We start from the raw sequence: 25,737 nt of genomic DNA on the forward strand, positions 1-25,737 counted from the left end.
CCTACCACAGCAGTAAGGATTTTTTATTTTTTAAACCACATTTAAATAAGGATGTCATGATAAAAAAAGACAGTTGCGATTGATATAATTTTACCCAAATGCCTACAACAATGTTGGTTTGAAAAAAGTCCCGAACCTGTGTTATTTGATTAAAGGAGGGGTTATTTGAAATATGTGTGTACTTCTCAATACATGGAGAGACTATCTACAGCTAGCACGCCAGTGCACAGAATCCTTCAGCCTACTGTGATGAACCAGAAAGGAGACACAGAGGACTCATGTTTTTGGTTATAAACTTTTATTTAAATAATAAGGGGTTGAAAATGACCAACTATCCCTAAACTAAGAGGTACTTCCCTACCTTCGTCAAGATGCCCAAAGTAAAAATGTCATGTGTCCAAAGTCCTGTCTTTGCCCTTTAAATGCCTAGGTGCTACGGGTAATGTCTTCGGCCTTGAAAGTGCACAAATGTTGATGGTATACCTCCAGGCTCCACAGTCTTCTCTGTTTCTCAGCAGTCCTTTTGTCAGCACCGAGAAGACAAAGCTTTTCTAGTCAGCGTCTCCCTCTTCCATGCTGGTCAGGGTTTTTAAATGTCCCAGCACCTATCCCACACTCACAACCACTAGAGCCTGACCTGGACTTCTCGGCTTCAGCGATCCTCATTGCTTCCTTCAGCCTCCTTGTCCCTGTGATGCATTTACTTGTTGTCTGACATTGAGGAGTGCCATCATTAGGGTTGTCAAGATGTCGAGGGGAATAGGTCGGGAGGATTGCTCAGGGGCAACGCGTTTGTCTTGGAAACAAGACAATGCATAGCAACACAGGTTCGAATCCTAGTCTCGCGGTTTGAAACAGGTCCCCGGTATTAAGCACGTTATAAAAGAACAATTATAATAATGATAGTATGCCATTAGGGCATGGGTAATGGAAGGATCATCCCTAAAAGGGAAAGGGGGATACCATGTCTGCCTTGATGTCATGGCACCTCCCCACCCAGAGGGTCGCCTCGCCCCATGTGGTCATCCCTTAAATAGCACCCCAAGCGTCACGATCAGGTAGCGGCTCCCATCCCTAGGCCACATGTGGAGAGGCTCAGGGAAAGGAGTGATGACATCATCAGATTCATCACACTAACAAATAGCAACTCCTGTTCCAACTGTTCATAAATGGCCACGCAATGCTGTGGCTAGTATTTGTATTCTGTGGTTTCTTTCTCGACCAATGCCATAGAGATGAAGTCTGCAGAAGTGTAAAACCCATCCCTGTGACACAATGCACTCTGCTACAAAGTGACAATCGTGTTATATAATACCACAGCACATAATGCGTGTTGCCGCTGAGTGCAACTGCTTCAGTTTCCATTTACACTGTTACCAATCCAACAAAACAAGCATTGGGAAAACTAGTTTTGGCTTCGGTATGGAGTTCTGGAGCATTCCAGAGAGTTTGTACTACAACTCTCATGATCCCTCGCTATTGACAATGCTGGCTAAAATTGTTTATATAGTATTCTAGACATCGTTCCACCTGCCATGTTTTCTAAATGAAATGCCAATAATGAAATTAAAAAAAAAAATAGTAATTTCTCTCGAGTTAAACCAATATTATGTGCAATAGAAAAGTAAAAGAGAAAGAGGCTGCAAATAAGAGTAAAACATGGTGGAGAGATGACAAAAGGGAAATTGAAAGAAAATCTATAGTCTCATCTAGAAAAGTGTCCAAAGTGATGCAATGGATGACAATATTAATGATTGTCATTTTGAAATACATACGACTAGGCTCTGCTTCCATAGGCTCTTCCACAGTCTTCAGCACATTTTCCTGAAACATGGACGCTGGAACAACACAAGAAACAGCAGCAACACGTTAACACTGGCATTTCTAAAATAGAAACAAAATATTTTTTAAAAGGTTAAAAGAAAAGTACAAATTATACTTATGCCCCCATTTCCAGTTTAAATTGTTAATGCCTTTTTGGAAATTCGACAGCAAACTTTGAGGGTAGGTTTTTTTACTTTTGTTGGTGCAGCACAAAATTTCAGTTACTGTTAATCCTTTTCTATGATTTATTGCCAGAGTTTAGAACACAGGAAGTAAAGTTTGTGGGGAAGTTTACACATACACTAGGATTTCAATGTTCCATTAAAACGGCCCCGGTTGAGAAAAACAAACTTCATACCAATCCTCAAAGATACAGGCAGCTTTGTTTGCATCCATTAAAAGCTGGCGTCAGCGTGTATCTGCCCATGCTTCTAGAGCATGACAGATGGGAAAGCCCGGCTACAATATCCTAACCTAAACAAATTTAATCTAGAGGTTATTGCAATTAACATCTAATGATTTCAATTTTCCCATGGGAGAAAAACATTTGTCAGACAAGGGGACGGAAGCACAAGCAGAAAATAGGACTTGTCCAAAGTCATACCATTTTGGGTCAAGAAGAGAAGTCAAGATTAGGATCCAGGTCTTCTGGTTCCAAAGTCAGTATCTTGAAACCTCACTACATCACCTATATTTAAAATATTTTCATTTTTTTTTTATAGAGCACTTCATACTGGTGGCATTTTCTTTTATTTCAAAGTATTCCCACATTTGTCAGATAAAAAAGCTGAAGCAGGTGGGGAATGATATTTGGCAACAGTCCCAACATTTTGGACAAGTAGGGATGCCGGAATTGGAATGAGAGGCATTATTTCAGCATAATCATGATGGATCACAAAAGATGTCACACAGTCGATCTCCGAATGACCTCAAAGCCAGGGATATACAATTATCCACCAACCCGGTAGTGGGTCAGCCATCTGTTAAAACTGGAAAGAGGAAAAGGCATACTGACTTAATAGGACAATAATCAGATACTATGGCAAAGTCAGAGAGAAGAGTAATATGCTTTTATTATTATAAGGGTATTGACCGAGTGCGGACTTAGCTTCGGGAAGCAACTGAGCAGTTTACAAGTCACAGAAAGAAGCACACAGCAACAGAAGAATATAACAAGGGATCAATACAAAGGTGCGGGAGCCAACAATGTAAGAGGATGGGCAATTTGGCAGCAAAGGATCTACAAGCAAACAAGGGAGCAGATAAGCCAGGTTCAGATCAGTTAGAAAGTGGAAGGGCTGTGGACCTAGGTGTTGAGCCATTCTTCCTTGAAGCGGAGGGTCTTGAGCTCCTTCATGAAATGCATGAGTGAGGAGGCAAGCCTGGCATGAATGGGGAGGAGGTTCCAGAGACTGGGGTGGGTAGACAAGGAACAAGTTACTTACCTGTAAGGAACAAGTTACTTACCTGTAACTGTTGTTCTCCAGCATGGGTCTGGCATGGATTCACATGCTCATGAATATTCCCCGTCGTCAGGCTGGGAATCCTCGGTAAAGAAAAAATCAGTATCAGTTTCGTTTCTGATCTGTCTTTCGTAGTAGTAACCAATCACTGATCTCTGTGTCATACTGACCACAGCCAATGACTGCCCTCTACCTAAGCCCCGCCTCTGGCAGCCATCTTCAGATTTGGTAGCACGTGAAGTGGCAGTATGACCAAGTGAAGAGCCGCAGAGGGGTAGGCGGGAGGGTTCGCATGTGAATCCATGCCAGACCCATGCTGGAGAACAACAGTTACAGGTAAGTAACTTCTTCCTTCTCCAGCATGGGGTCTGGCATGGATTCACATGCTCATGAATAAAGAATACATAGCAGTACACACATGCACAACCACGGGAGGTGGCAAAGACTCAACATTTTTTTTTTTTTTAAAAAATGTTTTTTTATTCAAACCGTTGTTTTATTAGTTCGATCAACAAACTTTTACAACATTTGTTAAATATAATTTCTTTACATTTTACATTTGAGATTTGTCATTCTTGTGTTAGTTAAACAATTTCAATCTACAAACTTTCTTATATACAATTTGTTAAAAAGTTTTTGAAAACAGTTTTCATATATATCGAGACAAGTTAAATATGTTGGTATCTATTAGTACTCTCAGCACAGTTTTTACAACGTCTTGATTAGATGTTACTAGTATGGTAAAAGGGGTTTCCACTCGTGTTCTAAATTCCATACACAGTACATAACATTTTCTCAGTTATATATTTCAAACACGTTTTCTACAGTATGAACTTCTAGGTCTCTTGTAGGAAAGGTCGATTAGCTCAACCACAGTTATCATTCCTTTCCTAAGTATTCAGAGTTGGTAGAGTTTACAATATTAATGGAATGTAATTGCATATTTCTTGCATTACCTGCTCGCCTGAGGCTCGCTCATTCGAAACCTCATCTCAAGGTCTTTGTTTAAGATCGTTAGGAATCTGCATAGAGCTAATATAAAGCTCGTTCTCGTTCCCCACATCGCGGCCAGCCAAAGCCATTCCCTGTTACCCTCAGTTAGCACACCATTGGATGCGATTGTTAGTGCACGCGTTGTTTCAAAATGAGGACACAATATGACTAGATGTTTTAATGTTTCTTTGGCTGAGCGATCATTGCAAAACCTGCATCCTACATCTGCGATAGCCTTCCAATACGGACTCCAGCCACAAATTCGTTCTAAGGTAAGACATTGGTTCAGTTTAAAGCGAAGATATATTTCCCTGGCTTTATTACAGGGAAACTGAATTAAATAAGGTTTATGCGGTCTTCTGGTAGAGCAGAAACGAGCTGCTTCCTTGTAACTCTTAAATGATTCAATTTCCATTACTGTTCTACACCAGTCATTCTCCATGATACGATACTTCACATGCCCCTGACGGAATTCTAAGTCAGCTGGTGAAAGTGCAATTCCATCCAGAATCTGCACCATTTGAGCATAGTAGATTGTGAAAGACGAGTGTTCTGACGCAATCAATAACTGCCCCAAGTCTTCATATAAGCAGTTTGGAGGAGGATATAGCATTTTGGCGAAGTTGGCCAATAAGCGCCAATTACGGCGTGCAGATAAGGCAGTGATGCCAAGTTCCTGCCTTAATAGACTATTCGGAGTCGATTTGGCCAATCTTAAGGCTCCTTTCCACATACACCCTTGTATTTGATCAAGATGGTTGTTAATATCCACTAAGCACATGTCTACAGCATAAAGGATAATAGATTCCACTTTTAAGATATAAAATTGAAGTAGAGGTAGCAGTGAGAATTTACAAAACTTAAGATATACCAGCCGCATTTGTGTGGCAAGAGGTGCCGCTTTCTTGTGTAATACGTCGCACCACATAGCCACAGAATTGCAATCGGATATAGTATAACCAAGGTATCGGATTTCCGGCACTGTGGTTATAGGAAAGCTTTCGATCTTCCAATTGCGTGTAAGATTCCTTCTCTTGTGGTTTCTAAACACTACTATATTTGACTTTTCCACATTACATTTTAGATTGTGGTTCAGGCAATAAGATGCAAATAGATCTAATTTGATTTGCATCCCTTTGGGCGTACGATCAAATAGTACGATGTCGTCAGCAAAGGCTAGCCATTGTATTTTGAGATGGCCAAGCCTTGCTGGGTACGAAATCATGGTGTTCCAAATGTCATTTATGCCACATATATAAAGATTGAATAGTGTAGCAGCTAAATTGCAGCCTTGCTTCACACCCACAGCAATGTTTATTGGATGGGTGGTTGCACCTTCGCTGTTCACTCTTACCAGATAGGTAGTATTCGTGTGGAGCTTGGCTATAATTTGTATTATATACTCAGGTATTTTCATTGCAGCCATTTTTTTCCATAAGAGTGAACGAATGACTGAGTCAAACGCAGAGGTAAGATCTATAGATGCCATATATAATGGACCGGAATCTTTCTTCTTGTGCCTAGCTAAGAGATGGGCCATGATTGTGGCATTTAACGGGGTACCCATTCTTGAACGAAATCCAGTTTGGTACTTGGACAGGATCTTAAGCTCACTAATAACCGCCTCGAGTTCCCCCAAAAGCAATATCGCAAACACTTTAGCAGCAGTGTCAATTAGAGCTATCGGTCGAAAGTTGGAAGGCTGCGACCTTGCTCCTTTTTTGTATATAGGAACAATAATGGAGGCTAGCCAAGACGGGGGAGTCTCTAGAGATGTCAACATGTTATAAAAAAGTGTCTTAAGTATTTCAGCCCACATGTCAGGATGACGTTTTAGGACGCAAGATGGAATCCCGTCAGGGCCTGCAGCTTTTGAGAATTTAAGAGAGCTTATCGTAGCTGCAATGGTGGTGACACCCCATGGTGAAAAGGATGGATGTGCTAAACACGACCATTTGTATTCGATCTCTACAAAACGCAAGGGGAGAGCAAACTTTTCTTCAAAGTAGGCTCGCCAAACCTGTGCGGAAATCGATAAGGCTTGATCTGCCATAAGTACTGAGGTTCCCACCCTCAGTAGGGCCCAAGTGGATCGTCTATCCCTATGGCATAGTGTACTAAACATTTTCTGATTGTTCTGATTGTGAAGAAAGCGTTTATGATCTCTGCACTTGTTCCGATAACCGTTCACTATACGTTTTTTTTCTATCAAGTACTCAGTCCATGTGGAGGCTGCTCTCGCGATCCGTCGCAATGCCACCCGCTTAGCTCTTCCAGCCTCCATAATGAAGTTAGAAGGATTAGGGGTAGACCTTGATCTGTCTCGAAGAGAACACGCCCGCAAGGACTGTAATACCTCCGATGTTATTTTAGATAAGTCAGCCCCCCCTTGGTTTGACAGCTTCAAGTTATCCCCAGGGGTAAGAGTAAGGATCAAACGTGCAGAGATCATTTCGTTAACCCTGTCACAAAGTTTAGTGGCCCATCTAAGTGACAGGCCAGGCCGATCCCCTTCTATAAACCCTTGCTGATGGTCAATAGGTAAATGCACTATGTCCATTTGGAGCTTCAAGTGGATAATGCAATGATCCCCATACCCCGGATCATGTATTGCAGTGTTGTTGGAATTTAACCCTCGGGAAATGGCAAAGTAATCAATACAAGTTGCTCTATCAGCTCTTCTCCAGGTGTGGCTATCCCCCTGAGTGCAGAAGGGGAGAATGTCAAGTTCCCAAGATTTTAGGTATTCTTGCCATAATTTACCTCTCTGCCATGCTGAATGCATACCCTGGAGGTCTGCAGATTTGGAGCTGAATTTCATGCAATAGGCGTTGAAGTCCCCTCCCAATACAATATCGCATGTAGGATGTAGGGTGAGGATGTCATCAAATAACTTATCAAACTCATTAAATACATCTCTTAGGTTAAGCAATACTGGATTATGATATAAAGTTATCAACAGGAGAGGGTTTGGCCGAGAGCCTTTAAACATGATTAATACAGCCATTGTTGCATTTGCATTGAATACATCTAGGACCACGACATCTAAATTGGTGTTTATACATATAGCCAGACCTCCATACGGCCGCCCACCTGTGCCACGTTTGGCTTTTAATTGGAAAACAGTATAGCCAGGCAATATAAGTTCATGGGTACACATGGTTTCCTGGCATAACATAATATCACAGTCCATTTTCAAGCGAGGATTACTAAACCATGCCTTTAGGTTAGTAAACCCACATGAATTCCAAGAGAGAATAGATAAGGGAGCAAGTTACTCAATGAGGTGTGTTATTCATAGCTGGGTTTCGGATGTTTTGAAGGGTAGTCAACCAAGACCAATCTTTACTAGTATTGGATAGATTTACTAGTTGCGCAATTACATCTGTGCCTTCCATTCTGGGCAAATCACCGATGACCAACTTCGGCGGTGGCACAGGTAGGGGCGTGAGGGGCATTTCATTATAGGAGATAGCATCGTCAATTGAGTCAAACGGGTATAGCATTAGTCCAATAGATCGTAACTCCTCTGTGTATTGCAGTAGTAGGTTGGTGATAATCGCTGTTTGTACCTTGCATACCATACGATGATTTTGAATTGGTGGCAATGTTATCCATTCAATGTCGGACGTGTGCAGGGTGCGTTTGCCCAGCGGAGCCCCTAGGCTGGCCTAGAGATGAGTCCTGCTGATTTTGTTGCGGGCCTTCTCCCTTCGTGTCTTGGATGATGGAGGGTTTGGTCAGGCTCTCCCGGTCATTGCCAGGATACGTGGACTGTTGCCGTTCCATGGTTGGTTCAGTTATACCAGTAGCAGTGTATGAATCACATTCCGTCGCATTATTGGTGGGTGGGGGAGCAGCAGCCCTACATTTATGTGTGGTTTTATTCTCTATGACTTTGAAGAAATTGGGTAGTTGGGACTGGGCCAAAGCCAGCCCTGACCCCTCATTTGGCGAATGTGTCAGCTGCAAAGGGCGTTTATTTATATTTTTGTTAAGAATTGTTTCATCAGGAATCAAATCGTTTACAGCACTTATCAGTATTGGGGATTTGGATATAACCTTTTCCACATTCTTATTTTCATTTTTTCCCTTCTTTTTTCCATTTGCTTTAACTTGGGGGATCAATTCCTCGTGGGAAGATTTAGACAGTTTTAGCCGATCTGCTTTCCTTTTTAGTGCACGGAAAAATAATCTTTTTTCCTTTCTTGAAGCAAAGGGGCGCTGAGCCTGTAGCGGAGAGGATTCCTCATCCGCAGTTGGCATATTCTCAGGCATAGATGGAGGATTCTCAAGTGCCAGATCAGACTGAGAGGTGGTCGCAAATAGTTTGGTTAATGCTGAGGGGCTATCCGGGTAGAGCCCTTGCCCCCCCTCCATCGAGGGAGGAGAAGGCCCCGCATTTGCCACTTCTTGGCTAGGTTGGAAAAAGAATAGCAGCTGTTCCAACTTTTCCGCATGTAGTGCAACCTCTCTGCATAATTGGGCATGAGTCAGAATTTGGCATGTGTTGTCGAGTTTGGGGGCAGTCAACGTTTGTGCAAATGATTGCGGGAATGCATAATTGACTATGGAGGGTTTCACAGTGTAAAGTTCTTTGTCTAGGGCATCTAAGTCATCTGTTTGAGTAGTCGCTGATGTTGTTAAAGAGATTTTTCGGTGCGACGTTTCTTGACAGTCCACCCCCTGTCTAAGGGAATCTGCAAATATGAAGCCCTCTAATTTGTTGATTTTCATTAAAATATCTGTGAGTGCTGATTTGCAGTCCCTCAATTCATAATGTGTGTATTCGTGTCCGCGATCCAACAGGTTAAGTATCCTTGTTAGCACCGGGTAAGATGCTTCAAGGGATTGCATGTCCCCTGAAGGTTCTAACATGTCAAAGCCCAGCGGATGATTTACATCTTTTTTAGGGTGGAGGTGCCCAGTTTTGATGTCAGGTTTGTTAGTGTCAGATGAGAGCCGGGTAGGGGACATTGGCCACGCACTGGCTATCGGGGAGTTGGTGGCCTCAGGTACATTGGCTACTGATGCTGTGGAGATGTTTAGATTCTCCATGCATAGCTCATCATTACAGTGTATGTGGACATCAGCTCTTTTGTAGCCTGTGAGGGTAACTGGTGTCGAGGGCCCAAGTGATAGTCTGACTCGTTTTTCCAAGGCAGCAAGCACCACCGGCGCCAGTATGGAGTTGTCCGAGGGGGATGAGGGCATGTCATCAACTGTCAGTTCTGTTTGCAAAGGGCCAGTATCCATCCGCATGCTCATAAAGCTTTTACGGAGAGCTTTAGGATTTGGATCGCTACAGGATGATTCAGGCTCAGGTGTCAAAGAGCTAATTGCGCCCATTGGTAGTGATTGGGCACGTGCGTAGGAGAAGGCCACCTCATGTTTTAGTAGGTCATGATCAGTTATTGACGCCCAATGTGCTGGTGCTTCCGCACTCTTACCTAGTACCGTTTCGGCATTTTTTGCAGTATTTTTAAACATGGACATTTTTTTGGTTTTTTTGAGTTTTTTTAGAGTTTTTACAAGGAGACGATTCCAAGGGACGCCCACTGCGGAGACTTGAGACCATTGAACCCACTCATACAAGGTAAGAATTTTCGTTTAATAAAGTCCTAGGTCTACTTTGTCCAAGCTCCCAGCCTCACTGCCTAACAGCCCAACAGCCACTTGGAGCCCACTTCGATGCGCACGCGCGATGCGCGAGGGCTATATAGAAGACTGCAAGCTGCAGGGGCGGGCAGATAGGCGGGGCCAGGCAGAGAGTGACTGCAGCAACAAAACACAGAAGAGGGACAAAACAAATCGTTAGGATGTGGGCTAAAATGAGCGCATAATAGGCAAGACGTAAAGGAGTAGCTGCGGCAAAGCCGCAGCGGCGCTATGCAAAAAGAAACTCAAGCGCCTTTGCAGAAAAAGTTAATAGATAGTCATTTACTTCTTAGCCTGTCCAATACAACGGCGTTTCGCCTGCAGTGGTTCTTCCTCTTGCGCACGGCGCTCGTGTAGAACAAGGTGTAGGGCAGTCGCAAAGCAGTTCCACGGGATGTTTGGAGTGGAGCAGCAAGTCCGGGCAGCCCAACAGCCACTTGGAGCCCACTTCGATGCGCACGCGCGATGCGCGTGCGCGAGGGCTATATAGAAGACTGCAAGCTGCAGGGGCGGGCAGATAGGCGGGGCCAGGCAGAGAGTGATTCTTAGCCTGTCCAATACAACGGCGTTTCGCCTGCAGTGGTTCTTCCTCTTGCGCACGGCGCTCGTGTAGAACAAGGTGTAGGGCAGTCGCAAAGCAGTTCCACGGGATGTTTGGAGTGGAGCAGCAAGTCCGGGCAGCCCAACAGCCACTTGGAGCCCACTTCGATGCGAAGACTCAACATTAAGCATTACATCAAACTCAACATTAAGCAATTCTTACCTCCTCACCAGGCTCACCTTAGGCGAACAGATTGCGCAGCACTGCTTGGCCGACCCTGGACTCCTCCCTGGAATCCCGATCGACGCAGTAGAATTTCGTGAAGGTGTGCGTCGACCTCCACGTGGCAGCCCTGCAGATGTCCAGCAAGGGCACACCAGATAGGAACGCCGTGGTAGCTGCGATCGCTCTGGTGGAATGGGCTCTCGGACGGCCAGGCAGCGGTCGGTTTGCCAACCGATGACAGTACATGATACAGCCGGAGAGCCATCTGGAAATGGAGGCCTTTGAGAGAGCCTTCCCCTGATTGACAGGTCCAAAGTTCACAAAAAGTTGTGACGTTTTCCGAAAACACTTTGTGCGGTCCACGTAAAACTTCAGCACTCTAGCCACATCCAGCGAGTGCAAAGTCCTTTCGGCCGGCGACGAAGGCGACGGGAAGAAAACAGGCAACACCAAGGGTTCGTTAAGGTGGAAGTCCGACGGCACCTTGGGCATGAAGGAGGGGTGCGTCCTGAGCACTACCCTCCTGTCGTGAAAAGTCAAGTACGGGGGCTTGCAGGAAAGGGCCTGGATCTCTCCCACTCTTCGTGCGGAGGTGATGGCCACAAGAAACGCTGTTTTCCACGACAAGAACTTCAACGGAGCCAAGTGCAGAGGCTCAAACGGAGGTCCCATGAGCTTGGTCAGCACCACGTTGAGCTCCCACGCCAGGGCCAGAGCCTTCACCGGCGGGAACGATCTGAACAGTCCCTTCATGAATTCTTTCACCAGACGATGAGACCACAAAGACGTCCGCCCCGTGGTTCTGGTGTATCGGGAGATCGCAGCAATATGAATCTTGATGGACGCGTGTGCCAGTCCAGCCTTGGCCAGCGTCAGAAGGTACGGCAGTACCTGGGGAGCCGTAATCCGTAGAGGGTTAATCTTCTGTGCGTGGCACCAGACAGAGAACCTCTTCCATTTGTGTCCATAGCATTTAAGAGTTGAGGACGCCCTGGGCTTTGCAAGAACCTCTCTGCAGTCGGCCGGTATGTCGTATCCTCCAAACTCTAACGCTGCAGGAGCCAGGCCTGCAAGTTCAGCGACTTCGGGTCGTGATGGAGGATGGCGCCTCCTTCCCTGGAGAGAAGATCCGCGTCCACTGGCAGCTTGATTGACGGGGACGCTGACAAGTCCAGAAGGTCCGGGAACCATATCTGCCTCGGCCACGCGGGTGCGACGAGGATCATCCTGCACCGTGACCTCTTGAGCTGGTTGATGAGCCGGATCAGCAATGGCAATGGAGGGAACGCGTATAGAAACAGGCCCTCCCAGGGGAACGAGAAAGCATCGCCCATGCTCCTCGGCTGGGGAAACCTGCTGGCGAACCTTTGGCACTTGGAGTTCGTCGCCGTCGCAAACAGATCAATCTGGGGTGTGCCCCACCGTCGGAAGAGGCGGCCCACTAGATCCTGTCGTAGTTCCCACTCGTGGCACGAGCGCAGCTCTCTGCTGAGCGAGTCGGCGATGGTGTTTTTTATCCCTGCCAGATGAAACGGCACCAGAAACATCCCTTGGGCGACGGCCCAATGCCACAGATCCTGCGCCTCCTTGGACAGGGCTGGGGATCTGGTACCGCCCTGCTTCCTGATGTAGAACATGGTGGTGGTGTTGTCGGCGAAGATCCTCACCACCTTGCCCTTGAGGGACGGAAGAAAGGACCTGAGGGCCCAAAACACTGCACAGAGCTCCAGGACGTTGATATGGAGGGACTTCTCCGTCGGAAGCCAAAGGCCTCTCGCGTGCAGATTTTTGGTGTGCGCTCCCCACCCTTCCAGGGAGGCATCCGTGGTCACTGTCTCCTGGTTGCCGGGGGTCTGGAAGTCCATGCCCGCCGTCAGATGCGCGCGGGTGCCCCACCACCGGATCGCTCGTCGGAAACTCTCGAGTGTGATCCTCTCCTCGAAGCTTCCCGTCGTCTGGATCCAGCGCGCATCCAGGAACTCCTGCAACAGGCGCATCTGGAGCCTGCACAGGCGGATGAGATAAATGCAAGAAGACATCATTCCGAGGAGGGACTTGATGGACCTCACCCTGGCCGCGTCCGCAACCAACATCCGCTGCACCTTGCCCAAGATCGCCCTCGTCCTTTCCTCCGACGGAGAGGCCAGAAGCGACACTGACAAGCTTCGCTCCCAGAAACAGTGCGTCTTGCGCGGGCACCTGGTGGGACTTGGCGTAGTTTATGGAGAATCCCAGGTCCGTGAGTAGTTGGACGGTCCTTGCCGTGTGCTCCACGGCGAGCTCCTTCGTCTTTGCTCGGATGAGCCAGTCTTCCAGGTAGGGGTAGACGTGGATCCCCTCTCGGCGCAGCTGCGCTGCCACCGGTGCGAGGCACTTGGTGAACACCCTGGGTGCCGACCTCAATCCAAAGGGAAGGGCTCTGAACTGGTAGGGACGCCCTTGGACCACGAACCTGAGAAACTTTCAGTGTCCCTTTAGGATGGGAATATGGAAGTAGGCATCCTCCAAATCCAACGACGACAGGAAATCGCCCTCCTCCAGTTGACCCTGGACGTGTTGGAGGGTGACCATCCGGAACTTCTGTGCCTTGATGAATTTGTTCAGTCGTCGTAGGTCCAGGATGGGACGCCATTCTCCCGTCTTCTTCTTCACGAGGAAGTATCTTGAGTAAACTCCGGAGCCCCGAAGCCTCTTTGGGACGAGCTCGATGGCGCCCTGCTTGAGCATCGCCTTTACCTCCAAGAGAAGTTGAGGGACGTGATGTTCTTTCCTGGCCGCAGGGGGGACGCGCGGGCACCTCTTTAGAAACTCGAGCGCGTGACCCTGAGCTAGGGCGTCCAGCACCCAACGGTCGGTGGAGATGGACTCCCATACGCTGACGAAGCTTGCCAGCCGGCCTCCCACCAGGGTGCTTCGGTGGGGGCCCGACCCCACGGCCGGTTCAGTCCTGCTTCGATGAAGCTTTGCCGCCTTGTCCTCCTTGGCGACGACGGCGGGGTCCGCCTGACTTGCCTCGTCCCCTGTAAGCTTCCTGTGACGACGAACGGGCCCCTTGACGGTAGGTGGAAAATCCGCCGCTGGAACCTTTGGAGGCACCCTGTTTGCCTCCGCCGCTCCGAAAGGGCGGCCGCCGTTGCTGGAGAACCCCAAGAGCCCGGGCCGTCTCCGTGTCCGCCTTGATTGCTTGAAGGGAATCGTCCACCGTTTTCCCAAACAGGTTGTTTCCGTCGAACGGCATGTCCAAGACGCTGGTCTGCACGTCCTGACGGAAGTCAGTAGCCTTGAGCCATCCACGCCACCTAGGGCACACGCCGTTGCCCAACTGGCAAAATCCAGTGTCATCGATGTCCGTCGCAATCGTAATGGCGTGGTCCGACGCCACCTCTCCTTCCTGCAAGATCTTTAGGGCTTCCGCCCTCTTGTCGTCTGGTAGGAAGTCCAGCAGGGGGGCCAGTTTGTACCACAACTCCCCGTCGTAGCGGGCTACGATAGCCAAGGCGTTAGCCGCCTTAATTGTCGTCGCTGCCGACGAGATGACTCTGCGTCCCATCGTGTATAATTTCTTTCCCTCGCCGTCCGGCGGGGAGGTTGACATAGAAGCCGCCCCCCCTCCTCCCCCGCTTTCTTCCTGGTCGTCGCGGAGACGACCGAGTCCGGGGTCGGCTGTGCCCGAAGGCACAAGGGGGCCGCGTCCGGGACCCGGCACTTCTTCTCGTACCGATCCCTTCTAGCCGGCATCATGGATGGGTTCTTGAGGAGGACGAGGCCCTCATCCCAAATATCGTCTAGTAGAGGTACAGCGAGGACCGTCTTCCTCTTGGTCTCGCGCCGTTGATAAAGGAAACCTTCCTTCTTCTCTTCCGGGCAGAGCTGGAAAAGCTCTGATGCCCTGGCGATCATGGAGTGAAACGTTCCAATCTCGTCGGGCGGGGAAGCCTGGGTGGGAGGTGACGACGGGAGATCCTCGTCGTAAATCTCGTCTGTACCCGTCGCGGCCGTGTCAGTCCCCGTATCATCCCCACGTGTCGTGGACGGGGAGGAGGGCTGAACAGGGCGCGATGGCTGAAAAGGAGGTGGAGGATGAATCCTTCTTCTCTTAGGGGGAGGGCTCCCAGAAGGGCCTGGCTCCGGGTCCCCCGTCGGGAGCGGTTCCTCCGTTGGTGGTAACGGCAGTCTCGTCCTTATCTCCGAGCATAAGGACTGTATAGCCAACAAAATGGCCGCCGAGTTGTCTTGCGGCACTGGTTGAGGGAGATCCGACGGGAGATCAGGAGCCCCGTCGGCATCCTCGACGCCCTTGTTGTCTTCCACGTCGGGGTCCCTCCCGACAGGATGGCCTTCTTCCACGCCAGAGCCGTGGCCTAAGACTTCGATCAGCTCCTCCTCAGAGGTTGAGGCCGAGTCCACGACGACCTCCTGCCCCCCCTTTTTCTTCTCCGTCGGAGGTTTCACGGGGGTCCTGTCGATGGGCATGAAAGAGGACTCCCTCCGCGGTGGCAGGGAGATTCTGGGCCCCGGGTTCGCCACCACTGGTGTAGCCTCCACAGGCTGAGCCAGGGCCGCCGCGACTGTCTCGATAGAGGCCTTGGCCGGATGGATCAAGGCTTTCACCACCTTAGGTGCGCTCACCGCCTTCTCCTTGTGGGGAGGGTCACCACCTCACTCCCCCTCCGATGGGGCCTTAGGGCACGACCGGGATCTCTCCAGGAGTTTCGCCGGGTGCTCGGCCTTCCTCTTACCCGAGCCAGAGCGTTGGCTCGTGGTTGATGGCGCCGGGGAGGATGCGCCCTGCCTGGCGCCCGTAGAGCCAGACCGTTCGGCGCTCCCGGTGCCAGCGGACTCGCGGTGCTTGGCCTTCTGTTGAACCCCCGTCGCTGGGGCGCCGTCAAAGGTCTAGAAGACCGCTCGGACTTCTTCTTCTTCTCGCCTGACGGGCTCTTTTCTTCCAGCCAGTTGGCGAGACGTTGATGGCGGTCCTTCATGGTCCGCTCCGACATATTGCCGCAAAACGCACAGTCCTTCTCCACATGCGTCTTGTCCTCTAGCTACATCTAGCGAGTGCAGAGTCCTCTCAGCCGGCGACGAAGGCGACGGGAAGAAAACTGGCAACACCAAGGGCTCGTTGAGGTGGAAGTCTGACAGCACCTTGGGCATGAAGGAGGGGTGCGTCCTCAGCACCTCCCTCGTGTCGTGAAAAGTCAAGTATGGAGGCTTGCAAGACAGGGCCTGGATCTCTCCCACTCGTCGTGCAGAGGTGATGGCCACGAGGAATGCTGTCTTCCACGACAGAAACTTCAACGGCACTGACTGCATAGGCTCGAATGTGCCCCCCATGAGCCTAGTCAGCACCACGTTGAGCTCCCACGCCGGGGCCTTCACCGGCGGGAACGATCGGAACAGTCCTTTCATAAATTCCTTCACCAGTCGATCAGACCACAAGGACGCCCTTCCTGTAGTTCTGGTGTAACGTGAGACGGCAGCCAGATGCATCTTGATGGAAGCGTGAGATAGGCCAGCCTTGGCCAAAGACAGTAGGTACGGCAATACTTGAGGGGCCGTAATCCGCAGAGGGTTAATCTTCTGTGCACGGCACCAGACAGAGAACCTCTTCCATTTATGTCCGTAGCACTTGAGAGTTGAGGATGCCCTGGCCTTTGCAAGAACCTCTCTGCAGTCGGCTGGGATGTCGTATCCTCCAAACTCTAGTGCTGCAGGAGCCAGGCCTGCAAGTTCAGCGACCCTGGTTCGTGATGGAGAATGGCGCCTCCTCCTCTGGAGAGAAGATTCGCGTCCATCGGCAGCTTGACTGGTGTGGACGCTGACAAGTCCAGAAGGTCCGGGAACCAGATCTGTCTCGGCCACGCCGGTGCGACGAGGATCATCCTGCACCAGGACCTCTTCAGCTGGTTGGCGAGCCGGAGTAGCAACGGCGGGAACGCATAAAGGAACAGGCCGTCCCAGGCGAACGAGTAAGCATCTCCCATGCTCCTCGGTTGGGGAAACCTGCTGGCGAACCTCCGGCACTTGGAGTTCGCCGCCGTCGCGAAGAGATCGATCTGGGGTTTGCCCCATCGTCGGAAGAGTCGATCCACTTGATCCTGGCGCAGTTCCCACTCGTGGCACGAGCGCAGCTCTCTGCTGAGTGAGTCGGCGATGGTGTTTTTTATCCCTGCCAGATGAAAGGGTACCAGAAACATCCCTTGGGCGACGGCCCAATGCCACAGATCCTGGGCTTCCTTGGATAAGGCAGGGGATCTGGTTCTGCCCTGCTTCCGAATGTAAAACATTGTGGTGGTGTTGTCGGTGAAGATCCTCACCACCTTGCCCTTGAGGGACGGAAGGAAGGACCCGAGGGCCCAGAACACTGCACGGAGCTCCAAGATGTTGATGTGGAGTGTCTTCTCCTCCGGGAGCCAAAGGCCTCTCGCGTGGAGATCCCCGGTGTGCGCTCCCCAACCCTCCAAGGAGGCATCCGTCGTCACCTGGTGGGCCGGGGCTAGGAAACCTGTTCCCGCCGTCAGATGAGAGCAGATATCCCACCATCGTATCGCCTGACGGAACGCTTTGTCGAGCGGGATCCTGTCCTCGAAGCTGCCCGTCGACTGGATCCAGTGGGCGTTGAGAAATTCTTGCAAGGGCCGCATCCGAAGTCTGCAGTGGCGCAACAGATAAATGCAGGAGGACATCATTCCGAGGAGGGACTTGATAGACCTCTCACTGGCCACGTCCGTGGCCAGCAGACGTTGCACCTTTCACAGGATGTTCCTGATCCTTTCCTCCGACGGTGTGGCCAGCCGCGCCACTGTGTCGAGCTGTGCTCCCAGAAACAGGGCGACTTGCGACGGGACCAGGTGGGATTTTGGAAAGTTGATGGAGAACCCCAGGTCCGTGAGCAGCTGGACGGTCTTCGCAGTATGTTCTACGGCGAGCTCCCTTTTCCTTGCCCGTATGAGCCAGTCGTCCAGGTAGGGGTAGACGTGGATCCCCTGTAGGTGCAGCCACGCCGCCACCAGTGCTAGGCACTTGGTGAACACCCTGGGCGCCGATTTTAATCCGAACGGGAGGGCCTTGAACTGGTAGTGCCGCCCTTGGACCACGAACCTGAGGAACTTTCGGTGTCTCTTTAGAATAGGGATGTGGAAGTACACATCCTCCAAGTCCAACAACGACAGGAAATCGCCCTCCTCCAGCTGTCCCAGCACGTGCTGTAGGGTGACCATCCGGAACTTCTGTGCCTTGATGTATTTGTTCAGTCGTCGCAGGTCCAGGATGGGACGCCATCCTCCTGTCTTCTTCTTTACGAGGAAGTACCTTGAGTAAACTCCGGAGCCCCGAAGCCTCTTTGGAACGAGCTCGAAGGCACCTTTTCTGAGCATCGCCCTTACTTCCAACAGCAGTTGAGGGACGTGATTTTCCTTCCTGGCCACGGGAGGAATGCGGGGGCACTTCTTCTGGAACTCGAGGGTGTGCCCCAGGGCCAGGGCGTCCAGCAACCAACGGTCGGTGGAGATGGATTCCCACACGCCGATGAATCTCGTCAGCCGGCCTCCCACCGGGGTGCTTCGGCGGGGGCCCGACCCGACGGTCGGTTCAATCTTGCTTGGAGGCCACCTTGCCTCCTTGACCACCTTGGCGACGACGGGGGGATCCACCTGACTTGCCGCGTCCCCTGTAGGCCTCCTGCGACGAAGATCTTGCCGCTTGACGGTACGTAGAGGAGCTACTGCCGGCTCCCTTGGAGGCACCCTGTCTGCCTCCGGAGCTCCGAAAGGACGGCCGTCGCTGTTGGAGCACACCCAGTGCACGGGCCCTCTCCGTGTCCGTCTTGATCACCCGAAGGGACTCATCAACCGCCTTGCCAAACAGGTTGTTCCCATCGAAGGGCATGTCCAAAACCTTGGTCTGTACGTCCCGGCGGAAATCCGTCGCCTTAAGCCATCCTCGTCGTCTCAGGCAAACGCTGTTGCCCAACTGACGGAAACCGGTGTCTGCGATGTCCGTAGCCACCGTAATGGCCTGGTCTGAGGCAATCTCACCTTCCTGTAAGATTTCCATGGCCTCAGCCCTCTTGGCGTCCGGAAGGAAGTCCAACAGAGGGGCGATCTTGAACCACAACTCCCTGTCGCAGCGGGCTACGATGGCCAGGGCGTTGGCCGCCTTGATGGTCGTCGCTGCAGATGAGATGACCCGTCGTCCCATCGCATCCAGCTTCCTGCCCTCGCCGTCCGGCGGGGAGGTTGAAGTCGAGGCCGATGCCCCCCCGCTTTCTTCTTGGCCGCCGCTGAAACGACCAAATCCGGGGTAGGTTGCGCCCTAAGGCACAAGGGGGCAGCGTCGGGGACCCGGTACTTCTTCTCGTACCGGTCCCTCTTTGCAGGCGCCGTGGAAGGGTTCTTGAGGAGGGCGAGCCCCTCATTCCAGATGTCATCAAGAAGCGGTACGGCAAGGACAGTCTTCCTTTTAGCCTTGCGCCGTTGGTAAAGGAACCCTTCCTTCTTTTCTTCGGGGCAGAGCTGGAAGAGCTCGGATGCCCTGGAAATCATGGCATGGAATGATCCAATCTCGTCGGGCGGGGACGCCCGGGCAGGGGGCGATGGGGGACACGTCCCGTCGTCGCCTCCGTTGCCATCTGTACCTGTCGTAGTCGTGCCCATGCCTGTATCATCCCCGTGAGTAGTAGACCGGGGGGAAGGCAGAGAAGGCCGCAGAGGCGGGAGAGGTGGCCTCGCATGCGTCCTCCTCCTCTTAAGCGGTGGACTCTAAGAAGGTCCTGGCTCCGGTTCCCCCGTCGGGTCTGGCTCAGGTACCTCCGTCGGGGGAAGGGGCAACCTAGTCCTTATCTCCGAGCATAAGGACTGAATCACTGACAAAATGGCTGCCGAGGTGTCCTGCGGCGCCGGAAACGACGGGAGCGAGGGCTCTTGAGGAGCCTTGTCTGCGACACAGTCGCTCTCGTCGTCGGGATCCCTCCCGATGGGCTGTGCCTCTTCCACGACTTCGATGAGCTCCTCTTCAGAGGTCGTGTCCGTATCCACGATGGCCACCAGCCCCTCCCCCACCTTTTCCATCGAGGACTTCGTGGGGGTCTTCTCAATGGGCCTGAAAGACGACTCCCTCCGCAGTGGCAGGGAGACTCTGGGTCCTGAGGGCGCCTCCACTGGTGTAGCCTCCACAGGCTGAGACAGGGCCGCGGCGACATCCTCAATCAAGGTCTTAGCAGGGTGAATTAAGGCCATCGCCACCTTCTGTAAGCCTGGGGCCTTCACCTTGAGGGGAGGGTCTGAGCCTCGCTCCCCCTCTGCCGGAATCTTCGAGATCGACCGGGGCCTCTCCAGAAGCTTCGCCGGGTTCTCGGACTTCCTCTTACCTGAGCCAGAGAGCGTTGGCTCATGGTTGATGGCGCCGGGGAGGATGCGCCCTGCATGGCAGCCAAGGAGCCCGACCGTTCGAGTCCACGGGCACCGGGAGCGCCGCAGTGCTTAGCATTTTGTTGGGCCCCCGTCGCCGGGGCACCCTCACAGGACTTAGAAGACCGCTCAGACTTCTTTTTCTTCTTCTCGCCTGGCGGGCTCTTATCTTCCAGCCAGTTGGCGAGACGGAGGTGGCGATCCTTCATGGTCCGCTCCGACATGTTCCCACAAAACGCGTAGTCCTTCTCCTTGTGCGTCTTGTCCTCATGGAGACAGTAGAGGCATAACGAATGCTCGTCCTCCTTGAAAACGTTCTGAAGCTGGCATACAGGGCAGGTCCTGAACATCTTCCCGGGCGTCCAGCTTCCTTTCTCCTGGGCCATGTCCGAGGTAGGCCTCGGAACTTCTGGAATCCTCCAAAAGCGTAACTCGACGAAATCTTCACCCTTGAGGGGCGTAGAAACTCCGAAACGGATCCCCGTTGATCGGATGTAGAAACGGTGGAGCTTGAGGCTCCATTTGACCGAAAAATGAGAAAATCTCCTGAAAAAGCACGAAAACGCAGCAAAAGCTCGAGAGCTACAGCACGAGGACTCCCAACACTTGAACGTGCGGTAGAAATCTGAGGATGGCTGCCAGGGGCAGGGTTTAGGGAGAGGGCAGTCATTGGCTGGGGGCAGTATGACCCAGAGACCAGTGATTGGTTACTACTGAGAAAGACAGATCAGAAACGAAACTGATACTGATTTTTTTCTATACCGAGGATTCCCGGCCTGACGACAGGGAATATTCATGAGCATGTGAATCCATGCCAGACACCATGCTGGAGAATATAAGAATACATAGCAGTATACACATGCACAACCACGGGAGGTGGCAACAGGCTCAACATTAAGATATACAACAACTCAACATTAAGCATCTCTTACCTCCTCACCAGGCTCACCTTAAGCGAACAGGTTGCGCAGCACTGCTTGGCCGACTCTGGACTCCTCCCTGGAGTCCCGATCGACGCAGTAGAATCTTGTGAAGGTGTGCGTCGACCTCCACGTAGCAGCCCGTTACGCTCACCTGGTTCCCACAGCGGCGCAGATCGAACCCGGACAGCTGCGGCCTCCACCAGCGTGAAGCGTAGGGCAAAGATGACCGTCTGGACGGACCCACTTAGTCTTGTAAGCTTGACTCGTAGAAATATTCTCCTGTAGATGGAGAAAGGTATTTAGCCCCGGGAGTGTGAATGCAGACCCTCCTCCCTGCTCCTGTTCTCCCCACTTGCCACCTCCGATATTCCCAGTCAGTGTCTTCACCTTATGTTTTTGATTGGTGAGCTCTCCATCCTGCGTGTCATGCAGGGGCGCGTAGATACCAGTTACTTCACTGGTTTTAGGTGCTGGAGTTCTGGACGATTATTGAGTCCGGAGTTTGCCAAGTTTAAAGAGTTCAAAATATCCAATGTTCACTCTTGCACTTCCCTGTTGATTTGCGGGGGCAAATTCTGTCTCGGGGTTGCTGGCAGCTTTCAGGTGAGAGTCTGTATCACCCAAATTGTCCAGTAAAGTTGCGTGAGATTAGCTCACTGTCTTTTCCTTTTTTCCTAGATGCGGCGTATTGAAGGATAAAGCCTCCGGTGATAATCAGGTAAGTCTTGTAATATAAGTGATTGTCTTTTTAGTCTCTTTAGGCTCACCTTGCTATTTCTTGTCTTTTCCCCAGATGTTGAAAATCACTAAAAAGTGACGGAGGCAGCGCAGAGTCATAGATGCTGTGGGCTGGTGAAAATGGAGCGGTGCTGCAGCTGGGATGCGACGCGTGCCGGAAGAATGTCCCTTCAGGCTCCCAGTGATGCAAAATCCGAAATCAGGTGAGGAATCACATTAAAGTCTGTAATCTAACCTCTTCTATTTTCCTTTCTCTCCTAGGGGCTCCGTGTTCGAGGCGGGCGTGGCAGAAGACTGAATGCAGGTTTGCAGACACGGTGAGCGTTACGCTGCTAAACGCAGAATAACGCGAAGCGTGTGTTGAAGATCTTGCGTGGCTTAAATAGCTTCAAAAGTAGTCCCAGGTAAGAAGTCCCTAGAACCACACCTGAATGAAAAGTAGTCCTTGTGGAAAAATAGTCCCTTCCAGGTCTCACGTTGGCCTGGATGCATGTGCAGCATGGTCTGCCTGAGGTAAGTGATGACTATGAGCCTGGCGCCTAAGGCGCCAGGACTGAACCCAGATAACCCCTAGCTGGGGCTTCTGAGGTTTAAACAAATGTCCGGATGCCTGCTTCCGGGGCAGATGGGCTTGGTCCAGCTGCCTGGGGGTAGGCATCATGACAGCCCTGCAAATGTCCAGCAGGGGCACACCAGACAGGAACGCCGTGGTAGCAGCGATCGCTCTGGTCGAATGGGCTCTCGGACGGCCAGGCAGCAGTCGGTTTGCCAACCGGTGACAGTGCATGATGCAGCCGGAGAGCCATCTGGAAATGGAAGCCTTCGAGAGAGCCTTCCCTTGATTCACAGGTCCAAAGTTCACAAACAGCTGTGATGTCTTCCGAAAACTTTGTGTGGTCCACGTAGAACTTCAGCGCTCTAGCCACATCCAGCGAGTGCAAAGTCCTCTCGGCCTGAGACGAAGGCGACGGGAAGAAAACTGGCAACACCAAGGGCTCGTTGAGTTGGAAGTCCGACGGCACCTTGGGCATAAAGGAGGGGTGCGTCCTCAGCACCACCCTCATGTCGTGAAAAGTCAAGTATGGAGGCTTGCAAGGTAGGGCCTGGATCTCTCCCACTCGTCGTGCAGAGGTGATGGGCACGAGAAATGTCTTCCACGACAGGAACTTCAACGGCGCCGAATGCATAGGCTTGAATGGGGCCCCCATGAGCCTGGTCAGCACCATGTTGAGCTCCCACGCCGGGGCAGGGGCCTTCACCGGCGGGAACGATCGGAATAGTCCCTTCATAAATTCCTTCATCAGGCGATGAGACCACAAGGACGCCCGTCCTGTAGTTCTGGTGTATCGGGAGATGGCCGCCAGATGTATCTTGATGGAGGCGTGAGCCAGTCCAGCTTTGGCCAGCGACAGTAGCTACGGCAATACTGGAGGGGCCGTAAAACGCAGAGGGTTAATCTTCTGTGCACGGCACCAGACAGAGAACCTCTTCCACTTATGTCCATAGCATTTGAGAGTTGAGGACGCCCTGGCTTTTGCAAGAACCTCTCTGCAGTCAGCCGGGATATCGTATCCTCCAAACTCTAGTGCTGCAGGAGCCAAGCCTGCAAGTTCAGCGACTCCGGGTCGTGATGAAGAATGGCGCCTCCTTCTCTGGAGAGAAGATCCGCGTCCGTCGCCAGCTTGATAGGTGGGGACGCTGACAAGTCCAGAAGGTCCGGGAACCAGATCTGTCTCGGCCACGCCGGTGCGACGAGGATCATCCTGCACCTGGACCTCTTGAGCTGGTTGATGAGAGGGAGCAGCAACGGCAACGGAGGGAACGAGTACAGGAACAGGCCGTCCCAATGGAACGAGAAAGCATCGCCCATGCTCCTCGGCTGTGCGAACCTGCTGGCGAACCTCTGGCACTTGGAGTTCGTCGCTGTCGCGAACAGGTCGATCTGAGGTTTGCCCCATCGTTGAAAGCACCGATCCACCTGGCCCTGGCGTAGTTCCCACTCGTGGCCCGAGCGCAGCTCCCTGCTGAGTGAGTCGGCGATGGTGTTTTTTATTCCTGCCAGGTGGAAGGGAACCAGAAACATCCCCCGGGCGACGGCCCAGTGCCACAGATCCTGGGCCTCCTTGGATAGGGCTAGGGATCTGGTGCCTCCCTGCTTCCGGATGTAGAACATCGTGGTGGTGTTGTCGGTGAAGTTCCTCACCACTTTGTCTTTGAGGGACGGAAGGAACGATTTGAGGGCCCAGAACACGGCTCGTAGCTCCACGATGTTGATGTGGGAGCCAGAGGCCTCTTGCGTGGAGATCTCCGGTGTGGGCCCCCCGTCCGTCGTTACCGTCTCCTGATACGCCGGGGTCTGAAAGTCCATGCCTGCCGTGAGGTGCACACGGGTACCCCACCATAGAATCGCCCGACGGAACTCCTCGTCGAGCGGGATCCTGTCTTCGAAGCTGCCCGCCGCTTGAATCCAGTGGGCGTCGAGGAACTCTTGTAGCAGACGCATCCGAAGTCTGCAAAGGGGCACAAGGTAGATGCACGAGGACATCATCCCGAGGAGGGACTTGATGGACCTCAGTCTGGCCACATCCGTGGCTAACAGGCGCTGCACCTTGCCCAAAATGGCCTTCGTCCTTTCTTCCGACGGAGATGCCAATCGCTCCACTGTATCGAGCTTCGCTCCCAGAAACAGTGCCACCTGCGACGGTACCAGATGGGATTTGGGGTAGTGGATGGCGAATCCCAGCTCCGTGAGCAGGCGGACGGTCCTCGCTGTGTGTTCGACGGCGAGTTCTCTTGACCTTGCACAGATTAGCCAGTCGTCCAGGTAGGGGTAGACGTGGATCCCTTGCAGGCGCAATCGCGCCGCCATAGGTGCGAGGCACTTGGTGAACACCCTGGGTGCTGACTTTAATCCGAACGGCAGTGCTCTGAATTGGTAGGGACGCCCTTGGACTACGAATCTGAGGAACTTTGTGTCCTTTTAGAATGGGGATGTGGAAGTAAGCATCCTCCAGGTCCAGTGACGATAGGAAGTCGCCCTCCTCCAGCTGTCCCAGCACGTGTTGGAGGGCGACCATCCGAATTTCTGTGCCTTGATGTACTTGTTCAACCGACGCAGGTCCAGGATGGGGCGCCCCTCTTGGGGACGAGCTCGATGGCACCTTTCTTGAGCATCGCCCTTACCTCCAACAGCAGTTGAGGGACGTGATTCTCCTTCCTGGCCATGGGAGGAAGGAACAAGTTACTTACCTGTAACTGTTGTTCTCCAGCATGGGTCTGGCATGGATTCACATGCTCATGAATATTCCCCGTCGTAAGGCTGGGAATCCTCGGTAAAGAAAAAACCAGTATCAGTTTTGTTTCTGATCTGTCTTTCGTAGTAGTAACCAATCACTGATCTCTGCGTCATACTGACCACAGCCAATGACTGCCCTCTCCCTAAGCCCCGCCTCTGGCAGCCATCTTCAGATTTGGTAGCACGTGAAGTGGCAGTATGACCAAGTGAAGAGCCGCAGAGGGGTAGGCGGGAGGGTTCGCATGTGAATCCATGCCAGACCCATGCTGGAGAACAACAGTTACAGGTAAGTAACTTGTTCCTTCTCCAGCATGGGGTCTGGCATGGATTCACATGCTCATGAATAAAGAATACATAGCAGTACACACATGCACAACCACGGGAGGTGGCAAAGGCTCAACATTAAGCATCACATCAAACTCAACATTAAGCAAATCTTACCTCCTCACCAGGCTCACCTTAGGCGAACAGGTTGCGCAGCACTGCTTGGCCGACCCTGGACTCCTCCCTGGAATCCCGATCGACGCAGTAGAATTTCGTGAAGGTGTGCGTCGACCTCCACGTAGCAGCCCTGCAGATGTCCAGCAAGGGCACACCAGATAGGAACGCCGTGGTAGCTGCGATCGCTCTGGTGGAATGGGCTCTCGGACGGCCAGGCATGGGTCGGTTT

General features: G+C 51.9%; 1 protein-coding gene across 1 annotated transcript in view; it reads right to left on the bottom strand.

Annotated features, from left to right (window-relative positions):
- LOC138580896 (interferon-induced very large GTPase 1-like) overlaps nt 1-25,737 on the bottom strand; it is a 640,286-nt gene that overhangs the window by 137,272 nt on the left and 477,277 nt on the right. The window contains exon 5 of the mRNA XM_069651803.1: nt 1,776-1,838. Within this exon, the coding sequence (XP_069507904.1) occupies nt 1,776-1,838 (63 nt within the window). The remainder of the gene's footprint in view (nt 1-1,775; nt 1,839-25,737) is intronic.

The sequence above is a fragment of the Ambystoma mexicanum genome, chromosome 3p (assembly GCF_040938575.1).
Source record: "Ambystoma mexicanum isolate Mex_15411 chromosome 3p, UKY_AmexF1_1, whole genome shotgun sequence".
Taxonomy (NCBI): domain Eukaryota; kingdom Metazoa; phylum Chordata; class Amphibia; order Caudata; family Ambystomatidae; genus Ambystoma; species Ambystoma mexicanum.